This window comes from Canis lupus, chromosome 9 (assembly GCF_003254725.2).
Source record: "Canis lupus dingo isolate Sandy chromosome 9, ASM325472v2, whole genome shotgun sequence".
In the NCBI taxonomy this organism is placed as follows: Eukaryota; Metazoa; Chordata; class Mammalia; order Carnivora; family Canidae; genus Canis; species Canis lupus.
In genome coordinates, this window is record NC_064251.1 from 346,225 (window position 1) to 359,721 (window position 13,497).

Here is a 13,497-nt window from a genome sequence, read left to right on the forward strand (position 1 = left end):
AACTGCCAAGTTTCAAAAGCTGACAAGTCCCGCAGCAGCCCCACAGCCAGGAGACGCAGCATCTGCGCGATGGGGCGTCCTGTGTGTGCGCCCTGCACACACACCCTGCCTCCCAGGACGGCTCTCCTGGCCACGCTCACAGGCCTCAGGCTGCCCCATCCTGACCCGGGGTCTGTGCTCTTCTCTTACTGAACACTCAAGAAAAAAAAACTGCTCTTAAGAAACAGTCGTGGGAAAAAAAAAAAAAAAAAAGAAAGAAAAAGAAACAGTCGTGGGGCCTGGGGGACCCGGCAGTGGAGTGTCTGCCTTCGGCCCAGGGTGTGACCCCGGGGTCCAGGGATTGAATCCTGCATCGGGCTACCTGCATGGAGCCTGCTTCTCCCTCTGCCTGTGTCTCTGCCTCTCTGTGTGCCTCTCATGAATAAATAAAATTTTTTTAAAAAAAGAAAAAAGAAACGAGACCGTATATGTTTATGGTCACAAAGGTTTTGCAAACAGGAAAGATAAAGGTTGAATTACGACGCAAACGAAGGAAATACACAGTCTTGTGCATCACTCAAATCACTCAAAGTTTATTCAAATTTTTATGCAAAAGACTTTCTCAGCATCATTGCCATTGAGGAACACCGCCCATCGCTGCCAGGACGAGGACAAAGGGAGGGCCACTGGTTCAGCATTTTTTATGCAAGGGAGTAAGTAACTCGCAAGCTTTACAACAGCATCGGGACGGGTGCTAACGGGGGATTCAGCGGCTCCTAAATTTACCCAAGACTAGCAGTTTGGTCACTCCCAGAATCAACGTCCAGACCCGTTGGCCTGCGGCACAGAAGGAAAGGGAATGTGCTCGGTTGAAATTGGTCGTTCTGAGCCACTCTCGGTTCTGGATTCATGTCTACACCACGTCTAACCCCGGACATCGGAGTCGCTCCTGGAGATGAGACGGGAGGAGCTGAGGCGCGAGTGCCCAGCAGCACCTGGCTAGCGGGCCTCGTCCCCCTCAGCCTCGGGCAGCTGCTTCGATGGGACCCACACGCCCTGGTCCCTCCAGGCACTGCACTTCCAGTGAGGCTCGATCCAGCTATGAGTCTAACGAAACGTGCGGCCTCGGGAGGACGGAGCCTCTCCTCCTGGTACTTACAGGGCTGGGAAGTCAGTGTGAAGAATCGGGGGAGACTGGGGGAGCCAGGGGGAGCCGGGGGCGGGAGGCGCGGACCTGGTGCACCTGCACCTCCGGGCCCGGGAGCTCATCTGACAAGGTTCCTCATGATGTTCAGGGACGACCCTCTGTACCCCGATCCAAAGTGATTCCAGTGGTTCAAGTAGTGGAAGAGCTGATAGAGCTGCAGGCGAGCCTCGAAGCCCGGGGCCTTGGGGATGGCGCCGTGGTAGGCAGAGTAGAAGGAGCGGCCGAAGCCTCCGAACATGCCGGCTATCGCCAGCTCGTACTCCGCGTGGCCGTAGAAGGAAGCCGGGTCGAAGATGACAGGCCCGGAGGAGTCCTCCGCGACGTTTCCGGCCCAGAGGTCCCCGTGGAGCAGGGCCGGGACGATGTCCAGGTCACGAAACAGGTCAGGGATCTTCAGCTGCAGGGAGGACAGGCACCCTCAACAAAGTGAGCGACACGTGTGGGAGGGACAAGGATGCTTTCCTGCAGGGCGCACGAGCCCCCACGGCTGGCCCAGGCCTCCTCCTGTGCAGACCCGCCCCCAGGCCCTGCCTCAGGCCTCCCCTCACCTGCAGAGCAGACCAGAGTTCCCGGGCCTCCCTGTCCCCAGACCCCTTCTCCACCATGTCCATCTGGGGCTGAATGCGCTGCCGGGCATAGAAGGTCACCCAGTCGTCCTGCCAGTCATTCACCTGCGTGGACAGAGGGCAATGCCAGGGCCGAAGGAGCATGCTCAGAGCAGAGGGGCACCGCTGCAGGGCTGGGCCGCGGGGGTGTGCGGCCAGCAGGCGGGATGTCTTGGGCCAGGCTGGGACCCAGACCCCATCCCAGGAGTGGGACTCTCCCGGGGCAGAGCACAGAGGCCAGTCGGAGGAGCTCCAGGTGCTCCGGGCAGCCCACGCTCAGGTGGAGCACGGCCCCAGCCTCCCGCAGCCCCCCAGGACTGCCCTCCTAAGTGCCAGCATGAGGAGTCGTGGGAGGAGACGCTCCGAGGAGACGCTGGAGACACTGACCGGCAGGAGGGCCCACCTGCCAGCCAGGTGTCTGCAGGCATGCGGGGCGAGCTGCAGGCAGGGGGGGAGGGAGCAGGACCGGCCGAGGGCCCCCGGGGAGCCCAGCCCTCACCGCGCACCTTCTCACTGCCAACCTGCTGGCGTCCCCCCGCGGACCCCAGGAGGCTCCCAGCTCACCCAGGGAGCCCCTCGTGAAGCCACCTAGCCCCCCGCTCAGCATGTGCTGGGTACTGGGAAGAGCGGGGGGACGCTCGCGGGCAGCCAGCCACAAAATCCTACCACTGGAATGTGCAAGCCCCTCGCACCCCCCCACCTGGAGAACCTGCATCCTGATCTGGTCCCGCGTCTCTGAGCTCACCCACGGGTGACGTGGGCAGGCCTCGCGTCAGACTCTCAGAAATTAGGATAGACGAAGGGGGCAAAGACCTGAGCTAAGTTCTGTAGAAGCCGGGCTTGTCCGGGCCCCAGCGGCCCACCTGGCAGGCGGCAGGAGGGAGGCAGGCGCTGGTGCCGCTCACCTGGGGGAGGTATCCACAGCATGTCACCACGTCAAACCCGAACTTGTCCACAAAGGCCCGGTCCACCTGCCCGCCTCCTTTCCCTTGGGGGCAAAAGCAACAAAGAGAGACAACTGGCGCCCACGCTGCCCAGGCGGCCCCGGACTCAGAGGGCTCCAGGCCTGTGCCTGCTGCGCCCTTCACCCACGTCCGTGCCCAGAGGTACGGAGCCTCCTCTGCATCCCCTGTGGCTCCCCCGCACCCGAGCACGTGCTGAGGCCTGCACGACGTGAGGCCAGACGGGGCAGCGGATCCGCAGCCATCTGTCCCTGGCGGGTCAGCTGTCCTGCCCGCACACTGGCCCTGGGGCCGCACACGGGTTAGCAAACGTCCAAGAGGAAGAGCCCGGAAGGTTCTGTGGACACCAACGGCAGGCTAAGGCCCGAGGCTGAGGCCCAGTCCCGCATGGGCCATTCTCAGGGAGAAGGAGCCGTGGGGGCAGCCAGGCAACTCCGGGGAAGGAGGGGTACAGGGGCCACAACAGCATGGGGGTCGGGGGTCGAGTCTCGGAAACACTCGCCTTCCTAACGCTGCGTCACTGCATGGGGTGTCCCCCACCGTGTGGAGCCCCAGCCCGGGGTCCCCAGCGCAGACCCAGCCTCACGCCCACACGGCCACGTACCCACGGTGCTGGCCTCCTTCCGGAGCGTCTCCCCAAGCCTCTTGTTCTCCAGATGTAGGTCTGCGAGCTGGGTTCCCAGCCTGGCGGCATGGCTGTGAAGCAAACAGCGTCGCTAGGCGCGTGGACGTGACCGTGCTCACACCTTCCGCTTGCTCTCGGGCTCGTGCGGCAGGTCCAGGGACACAGAGTGGGCATCAGCGGGCGGGGGGGACACGGGCCCCGGGGCTCTGATGCTCCGTCCCGGCCTCTGCCGGCAGACCTCGGGGACCGCGTCTGCCCTGGGCTGCTGAGCACGTGTCCCTCGGCCCGCAGCACCCACGACACGTGGGGCCACAAGCTCCTTGAAACAACACCCCCAGTGCAGGCGTTCAGGGTGAAGGGACCACCCAGAGGAAGAGCAAAGCCAACCCAGGGGGGCACAGACCTGTCCAGAGCCCGCATGTCCACGTGCTCCATCACCAGCGCGCTGCCGCCGCCCGGGGCATCAAGGACCTTGATGGGCTTGGGCACCCGGACCGTGTCCGTCCTCAGGATGGCGGTCAGACTTGCCATCTCACCTTCAAACATTCTTCTGGCCTTTCCGAAAAACAACGGAGGGGAAAGCCAGGGGAGCAAGGTCACTCCCAGAAACGGTCTGCGGCGTCTTCTCAAGCGCGGCGACATCAAACCAAGGCCGCCCTGCCGGCGCAGGCCGCTGTGCCCGCTTCCCAGCAGGGTGGGAGCCAGAGGGTGGCACTCTCTCTGTCCGGGACCCTGCCCTGCGCTCTCGGGGGCAGCCCAAGGCCTCGAACGTGCCACCCAACGTCTGGTGCCCGCCACCGCCACTCCTCCCTCGCAGGGGAGAGCAGCCCAGCGGCCCACCCCGTCCTCTCCCCAGTCCTGGCTCCCCCAGGCTGCAGAGCCAAGCCTTCCCCTTGTCTCCGTGCCCACCCCGCAGGACCCTTCCCCAGGGCAAGTACCAGCCTGGAACACACCCCGAGCTTGCAACCTGTGCGACGGCCCCCACCGGGTCACTGCAACAGCTGCCTTGGTGTGCCCCGGTGTGCACACGCCTGCGGGCACAGAGGCCCCTTGCCTGCAGCCCCGCCCTTGCTCGTGGGGGGGCACCCCTGCCTGCAGCCCCGACCCCACCCTTGCCAAGTCAGGTCCTTCCTCCTTGTGCTTGAAATTTCAACGAAATTCATTCCAACTTCTCAAGTCTCCCCCCCCTCCCCAAGCACCTGCTCCCTCTAAAGGAGGTTTTTTGCTTTTTGTTTTTCACTCAAAACACTACAGGGACGTGAGCAGAATCGGCACAGGCTGCGGGCTGCACCCGGGTCCCCGCGGACCTCGGCCGAGCGCAGGGGCCGCAGCCCAGCTTCCTGGACCCGCTGCCCCCTCCCCTGCAACATCCAGCTGCCCCGCCGGCCGCCGGCCCACTATCAGGACGGACTCCAGGGCCCGCGGCAAGTCACTCAGGCCCCGCGCCGGCACAAGGGGTGGCAGCACCGACCTCATGGGCTGCCTCACGAGCAACTGAGCCGCAGTTGACACCGCGGGCCTGCTGAGATAAGGGCTGCGCCCTGAGGACACTTCGGTCAGGGGACAGGGGGAAGACAGCTGCGCGGCCACACCTCGTCCCAGAGTAGGGTAGGGGAAGGAGAGTCAGGGGTAGCTCCCGGGACGGCGGGGCGGGGGGGGGGTGGGGTGGGGGGTGGGGGGGGGTGGGGGGGGACACTTGGGAGCCCAGCACAGGTGAAGCCTCCCTCAGAAACCACTGCTCCGTGGGGGCAGGAGATGCAAGCAGCTTGGGGAGGGGAGGGCAGGGGAGGGCAGGGCCAGAGGGCCACACTGGGTGGTCGAGGCCCCCACGTGGGCAACATTTTCTGCCAGGGACAGGCTCTGAGGGGCGCCAAGGGTGGGGGTGGGGGATGGGCGCTGGCCTTGGGGTCCTGTGCTCCAGCGCCCGCGTGGGGAGTGACTCAAAGATCAAATCCCAGTAAAACAGAAAAAGACCATGGATTCTGCTGACAAAAGGAAATGAATGCAAGAGGCTGAGCAGCAGCAGCGCCAGCACTGCGGCGGTTGCCCAAGGCCGGTCTCCCCAAGGCCCCCGACCCCGTGGGGGTGGGAGTCAGACCAGGGCGCTGCCATGTGACCGGGAACAAGGGGGGTGCTGAGCAGGTTGGGGGACCGTCGGGGGGGACGACAGGCGGGACAAGGGCGAGGACGCTGCCGAGGGAGGGCGGCCTGGGGCACGGCCCCCCGCAGCCCACTGACCCCGCAGGCCTCCTGGGCAGGACTGCGCACGGGGTCCCGGCCACGAGGATGGCGGCGGCTTCACCCCCACCCCAGCCACACCACCGCCGCGACCCCGGGCCCCTGACCCCTGGACCCCGGGCCCTGACCTTGACCCCAGATCCCGACCCCGGATCCCCGACCCCGGACACCCCCCGCCCCGCCTACGGCCGCCCTGACCTCCGCCTTGGAGTTCACTTTCACAAACACGCGTCCCCTGTCCGTGTCGTAACTCTGGCCCTGGCTGATGCACCCGCCCCCCGAGTGACCCGTCGCCCTGACGAAGTCGCAGCCCAGCTCCCGCCTCAGCAGAGCCTCCATGGTGCGCGGGGCGCGGCCGCCGACCGCCGGGCCCGGGAGACGCCGCCCGCGGGGGCGCACAGTGATTGGGTGAGGCGCTGAGAGGCGGGACCGAGCCAGGACGCCCTGGGATTGGCTGAGACGCTGAGAGGCGGGACCGACCCGCCAGAGCACCCTGGGATTGGGCGAGGTGCCGAGGATTAAGAGGCCCGGGTCTCCAGGTCGCCTTGGGATTGGGTAAAGCGCTGAGAGGCGAGACCGACCCGCCAAAACACCCTGAGACTGGGTGAGACGTTGACGGGCGGGGCTGGGCCGCCAGGACGCCCTAGAATTGGCTGAGATGCTGAGGGGCCGCCAGGACGCCCCGGGATTGGGTGGAGCGCCGAGAGGCGGGACCGAGCTGTCAGAATGCCCCGGGATTGGGTGAGGAGCTGAGGGGCGGGCCCGAGCCGCCAGAGCGCCCCGGGATTGGGTGAGGCGCTGAGAGGCAGGACCGAGCTGTCAGGATGCCCCGGGATTGGGTGAGGCGCTGGGGGGCGGGCCCGAGCCGCCAGGACGCCCCGGGATTGGGTGAGGCGCTGAGGGGCGGGCCCGAGCCGCCAGGACGCCCCGGGACTGGGTGAGGCGCTGAGGGGCGGGCCCGAGCCGCCAGGACGCCCCGGGATTGGGTGAGGCGCCGCAGGTGCCGGGCTGGGTCCTGGCTGTCGCACCCTGGGCCCGGGTGACAGAGCGCCCCCTTCTGGCCTCTGCCGCATCTTAAGGGAGGTTTGCTTTGGTTTTTATGCACGTGATTCTCAACTGGCTTCCGTCTCGCGACTAAACCGGTGACTTGAGCCCTTTGCTCCCGGCATGGGGTCGTCCCACGGAGGGGATGGCAGGGCAGGGACCGGGAAGATGGGATATTCTGGGAGAGCGGAGGACCAGCCCAGGGCCCGAGGCAGGACCGGAGCACGGGGAGGGCGGCCGGTCCACGCCCGGAGGCGCCCGGAGAGCCCGACGATCCACATCGCGGAGAGCCTCGTGCAGGCCGCGCGGACAGCAGGACCCGCGGGTTCGCCAGGGTCACGGGGCTGTCAGCTGCGCACCCCCTTCCGCTGCAGACGGGCACGCTAAGCATTTCAGGGGGAGGGTTGTGCGTTGATCAGCTCAATTCAATTGATGTGGATCAATTCAGTTGATGTACACGAACAATAGTATATGTAACTTGTGCATTCAGAGTTCGCGCCCGTCTTAAAACAATTCTCGGAGAGTGGGGACCGGCTGTCTCCCATTGGCTGGGCTGCGACCATCTCCCATTGGCTGGGCTGTGGCCGCCTCCTATTGGCTGAGCCACGGCTGTCTCCTATTGGCTGGGCTGTTGCCAGGGCAGCAGGCTAACCTTGCGTCCTGCACCTGGTTGCTAAAGTAGTACCACCTGCGAGGAGTCTTTCTCCCCGTGGGTCTGTAAGTGGTAACGGTGCTGGGTACCCAGAGGCCCCTGCTGGTCGCCTGACTCCATTTTGGTGAGAGTTGCCTTGATTATTTTTCACAGCTCACTATGAAAGATTAACTAAGGGATCCCTGGGTGGCGCAGCGGTTTGGCGCCTGCCTTTGGCCCAGGGTGTGATCCTGGAGACCCGGGATCGAATCCCACGTTGGGCTCCCGGTGCATGGAGCCTGCTTCTCCCTCTGCGTGTGTCTCTGCCTCCCTCTCTCCCTCTCTCTCTCTATCATAAATAAATTTAAAAAAAAAGAAAGGTTAACTAAGCAGATTCTATAAAGAACCAAAAGAGGTTTTACAAATAAAAAACACTAATTAATTAAGTAATTACATCACCTACATTAAAATTAAAATGTAGAGCCTACTGGGCGGATTTAACAGCTTGGATGAGAGGATTAGCAAATCGGAAGATGTCGGAAGTCACGAAGAGGGGCGCCTGGCTGGCTGAATTGGTGAAGCGTCTGCCTTCAGCTCAGGTCATTATCCCAGGGTCCTGGGGTCGAGCCCTCGTGGGGCTCCCAGCTCAGCGCGGGGTCTGCTTCTCCCTCTCCCTCTGCCCCTTGTTCGTGCCCTCTATCTCAAATGAATAAATAAAATCTTTTTTTTTTAAGAAGTAATTAAGAATGTGGCACAAGGAGACAAAGAGGGAAATTGCAGGCAAGCTAGGAAACATGGAAAACAGTAGATATCTAGCTGCAGTTCCAGAAAAGGGGAAAGGAAGAGGCTATACTTTAACAGAAAATGACAGAATGTTCTAGAACTGACAAAATACACCAACTCTCAGATGCAAGTTCCCCCCAAATCTTAAGCTACATAGACTAAAATTTTATATGTAGGCAATAACAGTGAAATTGCAAGCCACCAAAGGCACAGGAAATCCCTAATGTACCAGCAAGGAAAGTCAGATTGCTTGAAAAGATCTAACGTAAGTTTCCTGACGTTAATACTGGAGGCCAAAGGTAGTGGAATGATTGTCACCGAAGGAATATGACTGCCCCAGAGAAATACCTTTTCAAGAGTGAAAATGAAATAAAGACATTCTTCAGGAAGATGGTGCAGTAGGACACCCAGATCAGTGTAAACAACCTAGAAAATGACCTCAAGACTGGCAGAACAGACTCTCCACAGCTACACGGAGGGAAGAGGCCACAGAGCCGAGGGTAGGAAGGGCAGAGATGCGGTAGGGAGCCAAGCAGATGGAGGGACCGTCCTGGGCAGGGAGGGATGCAGGTGCTGGGAAGGGAGAGGGCCAGAACCTCACGCCAGCCACCCAGGGCACGGGAAGCCTGCATGGAAACCAGAGGAGCATAATTGCACAAGTTCATACAGTCTGTAGGGCTTAACACTTGAAACTTTAAGACATTACTCAGACTGAAGGCCATTTGCTTTTATTTCTAGTGGTGCAATTTTCTACCAGCAGACGCTGCCAAAGGAAAGTTAAAAAAAAAAAAAAAAAAAGATGCTTTTCAGCCAAAAGAAAAGTAATCAGGGAACCCTGGGTGGCGCAGCGGTTTAGCGCCTGCCTTTGGCCCAGGGCACGATCCTGGAGACCCGGGATCGATTCCCACGTTGGGCTCCCGGTGCATGGAGCCTGCTTCTCCCTCTGCCTATGTCTCTGCCTCTCTCTCTCTCTCTCTCTCTCTGTGACTATCATACATAAAAAATTAAATAAAAAAGAAAAGTAATCACAGGTTGTAAAGCTGTAGCGCAAGAAGGAGCAAAGAACAAAGAGAGTGGTACATAAATGAGAAACTCTAATTAAATAGATCATACAAAATAGCAGTGAGCCATGTACGATAAAAAGAGAATTTGAAAAGCAATTGACTTAATTTTTTAAAGATTTTATTTATTTATTTGAGACAGAGAGAGAGAGAGAGCACAAGCAGTGAGGAAGGGACAAGCTGAGCAGGGAGCCCGATGTGGGTCTTGATCTCAGGACCCTGAGGTCATGACCTGAACTGAAGGCAGACACTTAACTGACTGAGACACCCAGGTGCCCCAAGAGGGTAGATTTAAGCCAAATATATTGATAATTACATTAAGTATAAGTGAACAAAATAACCCAGTTGAGAAACTAAAAATATGACACTTGAAAAAAGCAAAACACAACTGGTTATATGTTCTGTGAAAGAGTGAAAAGTAAATGGGCAGCCCAGGTGGCTCAGCGGTTTAGCGTTGCCTTCAGCCCAGGGCATGATCCTGGAGACCCAGGATTGAGTCCCACATTGGGCTCCCTGCATGGAGCCTGCTTCTCTCTCTGCCTTTCTCTCTGTGTGTCTCTCATGAATAAATAAATAAAATCTTTTTTAAAAATTTAAGAAGAGTCAAAAGTAAAGCATAAAAATAAGAAAAGATTGGGCACCTGGCTGGTTCAGTTGGAGGAGCATCTGACTCTTGATCTCAGGATCATAAGTTCAAGCCCCCCATTGGTTGTAGAGATTACTAAAAATAATGATAATAAACTTATTAAAAACAAGAAAAGTCAGATGAAGTACCATACTAGGTAAGCGAAAGTTATAAATATAACTACATTGATATCAGATGCATAGATTTTAAGGCAAGCACACCTCCACATCACACAGTTCCAGGGGTGTCAGCTTCACGGACCATGATATAAACTCCCTGCAGGGGTGCAACTCGCTGGACTGGGAAAATGCATTATTAGTGACAAAGGTGGTCATTTCATAATGATGGAAGTTTTAACACAGAGAAGGAAAAACATTTTAAAGATTTATTTATTTATTCAGAGAGAGCAAGAGAGAGGCAGAGACAGAAGCAGGCTCCATGCAGGAAGCCCGACGCGGGACTCGATCCTGGGTCTCCAGGATCACACCCTGGGCTGCAGGCAGCGCCAAACCGCTGTGCCACCGGGGCTGTATGGAAAAACATTTTTAAATATGGATATAGCCTCACCCTGTGAGCTGGGCAGTGCACAACCTGCATAACAATGTTTGGTGCCTCTTCCTAAAATGAAAGACAAAACTATAACTCTTTCAGGAAAAAAAAAAAAAACTAAGAGAAGGATGTCTTAAGCAAGACACAAAGCCTTAGCCATAAACTACATCAAAGTCATTAGAATGGAGACTTTCTTCTCACCAAAAGATAAGAGAATGAAAACACAAACCACAAAGTAGGAAAGGGTACTTTCAATACATATAACTCACAAAGAATTAGAATCTCTTTTTTAATCCCTAAAATGTAAAAACCTTCTACGGGGATGCCTCGGTGTCTCAGGATAAACCCAATAAAAATTCCTGGATATGGGGTGCCTGGGTAGTTCAGCAGTAGAGTATCTGCCTTCAGCTTAGGGTGTGACCCTGGGGTCCCGGGGATCGAGTCCCAAGTCGGGCTCCCCGCAGGGAGCCTGCTTCTCCCTCTGCCTGTGTCTCTGCCTCTCTCATGAATAAATAACTAAAATCTTTTTTTGAAAAAAGAAAGAAATTCCTGGATATGTGCACCAAAAGGATGTTTAGAGTAGAATGACATAATAGCACAAAACATAAATCGCCTGGGGTGAACACATCTACAAGGACCCTCGGGAGTCATGACCTGTTTACTCCCCTCCCCTGAGTGCAGACAGAGCCTGTGACGTGCTTCTGACCAGGGGAATGTGGCCAAGGTCGTGGGATGTCACTCTTGTGATCATGTTATATTATGTGACTCTGTATTAGCAGACCCGAGCAAGAGATTTTCCTGGTGTCCTTGCAGAAGGAAAAGGCTGGGTCTGAAATGTGGAGCAGGCACCTAGCTTCTGGGACGTGAACGTGGGTCCAGTCAGCAGCTGGTAAAAGGCTGGGGGTCCCGGGCTGACAGCCAGAAGGGAACAAATTCTGAAGCCAACAGTGTCCTGGGAAGCAGATTCTTCCCATCGAGCCTCCATGTGAGAATGCAGCTCGGCCAACACTTGGCAGGTGTGCAAATCCCCGAGCAGGAGACCGGGTCACGCCGTGAGCCATGGGAACCGTGACGTAGGTGGGCATGGCTTACCCTGCTAGATCTCTAGGCACGTTCATGTTGATCTCATTAACTGAAGAAGGGATGAATAAAATTCAGTTTGTTCATCAACGGAATACAACCCAGCAATAACCTACAAAACCTGCAGTTGTATTCGGCAGCTGCACATGCCCTTTACCAAAAAGGAAAAACATGAAATAACAGACACAGATTCCATTTTTTATAAAGCCACAACTCTGTAATTTAGGAATTCACATCTGGGTGGTAAGATAAAGTGAAGCTAGCCAGCGGTCCTACCCGGTTTCCAGCGCGCTGCCGTTTAACAGTGCCCTGCACCGTGTTAACAACAAAGTTAGTTTCGTCCAGTTCTGAGCCAGAAACTCGAGGTCGAGCTGTCGTCGGGGTTGGCTCCTGGTGGGCTTGGCCTCGGGGTTCGCAGACCCCCCTGTGTGGCCCGCGTACTGCGCACCTGTCACCTGCCAAGCGGTCTGCGGCCTCTCTGGCCCGGGCTGCCCCCCAGGTGACCGCCCCCGGGGTGACTGCCCCCTGGGTGACCACGTTGTCCACCAGAAGCCCGGCTCCAAAGGCGGCACAGGGCGGATTAGGCTGGGACCGTGGATGGGAAGCGGTGGACACAGTTTGCAGAGGTGGTGGCGGAGCCAGATGCCGTTGGTGCCTTGACCCCGCGGCCAGCCTGAGCTTCTCCAGCTCCTGGGACCGTGAGGGGTCCCCCCGGGGGGGTGCACTCCAGTCACCTCCCCGCCCTGTGGGGCTCCCCGGGTCATGCCCGGGTAAGGGCCTTGCACCTGCTTCTGGGGGAGGTCACCCCAGGGCAGTGGTTGGCCACGTAGTAGGGATGCTGTCGCACTGGGGAGGCACCTGGACATGTTGCATTTCCTGACCTGGGGTGAGTTATAACCTGACTGTTCACTTTAGGGTTATTGTTTTTTTTAGGACTGTATTTATTTATCTGAGAGGGAGAGAGAGCGCAATAGAGACAGCGAGAGCGAAGCAGGCTCCCAGCTGAGCAGGAGCGGGTGCCGGGCTCTAGTGGGTCAGGTGGGCGGGGGCGGACGGGGGTCAGGAGAGCGGGCGGGGGGCGGGGTTTGAGAGCGGGCGGGGTACTGGGCGGGGTCTGGGAGGAGGGGTGGGGCAGTGGGCGGGCGGAGTCTGAACGGGGCCTGTGGGCGGGGCTTTGGGGCGGGTGGGGCAGTGGGCGGGGGTCTGGGCCGTGGGTGGGCGGGGTCTGGGAGGAGGGGGTGGGGCAGTGGGCGGGCGGAGACTGAACGGGGCCTGTGGGCGGGGTTTGAGGGCGGGCGGGGCAGTGGGCGGGGTCTCGGCGGAGCAAATGCACCTGGACACCTGCATCAAATGGATTCTGTCGATCGACTCTTGCACTTTCTGGAGCACCCATGAGGTTACGGTTTTGCCTAAAATAGGTTTTATTTCTATGGCGGAAGAACAACTGGCACCTTGGCTGTGAATTCTTGGTGAATCACCAGCAAGCACGCAGTCGGTGTGAAGCTCTGCTCAGCTGCTGGTTGCTATTTAATTCTTGTCAGCAGGGGAGAGAAATGAGAAGAGTTAATTGGTGTGTGCAAGTGCCTGGCTCTGGAGAAAATACGGTCAGTCCCTTTTTAGTTCCTCAGTCTATTTTTACCTAAGCATCAGAGAAAGAAACCTAAGAAACGCGTTTCCATAGTCAAATGGGATAAAAATATGTAGAGATTCTGCATCTCATCCAGAGATGGCAGGTATTTGTTCTCTCCTCCACCTCCCGTCGTAAGGGCCCCTGGATGGAGCTCTGCGCAGTGTGACGCGGACGCCCACTGTGTGGGACGAGCTCTGTGCTGCAGACACAGGACAGGTACCTGGCGGCACACGATTAAACAGTCCCCACAGGACCCTGTGACTCCAGGCTGACACTAGAGACAGAAAAGCTTATACATCCACGCAGAAACCTGTACACATATGTTCAGAGCAACCCTATTCTCAGAGCCAAAGCGTGGAAACAACCCAAATGTCCACAGATTATTAATCCACAGATTAATAAGCAAAATGTGGTCCCTCCACACAATGGAGTATTATTCAGCTTTAAAAAGGAAGGAAATTCTAACACCTGCCGCAAC

General features: G+C 58.1%; 1 protein-coding gene across 2 annotated transcripts; it reads right to left on the bottom strand.

The window, feature by feature from the left end:
* Nucleotides 1-545: 545 nt before the first annotated feature.
* Nucleotides 546-6,015, bottom strand: LOC112672987 (fructosamine 3 kinase related protein). Of its 2 annotated transcripts, none has more exons than XM_025468438.3 (6): nucleotides 5,815-6,015; nucleotides 3,782-3,933; nucleotides 3,358-3,449; nucleotides 2,697-2,779; nucleotides 1,735-1,857; nucleotides 546-1,583 (listed from the first exon to the last, which is right to left on the bottom strand). In XM_025468438.3, exons 1-6 carry the CDS (start codon nucleotides 5,953-5,955, stop codon nucleotides 1,245-1,247), a joined length of 930 nt encoding a protein of 309 aa, XP_025324223.1. In that variant the 5' UTR covers nucleotides 5,956-6,015; the 3' UTR covers nucleotides 546-1,244. The 2 variants fall into 2 exon arrangements, with proteins under 2 accessions (XP_025324223.1, XP_025324226.1); XM_025468441.3 differs by having other exon boundaries at nucleotides 3,782-3,928; nucleotides 5,815-5,954.
* Between the last annotated feature and the right edge of the window lie 7,482 nt (nucleotides 6,016-13,497).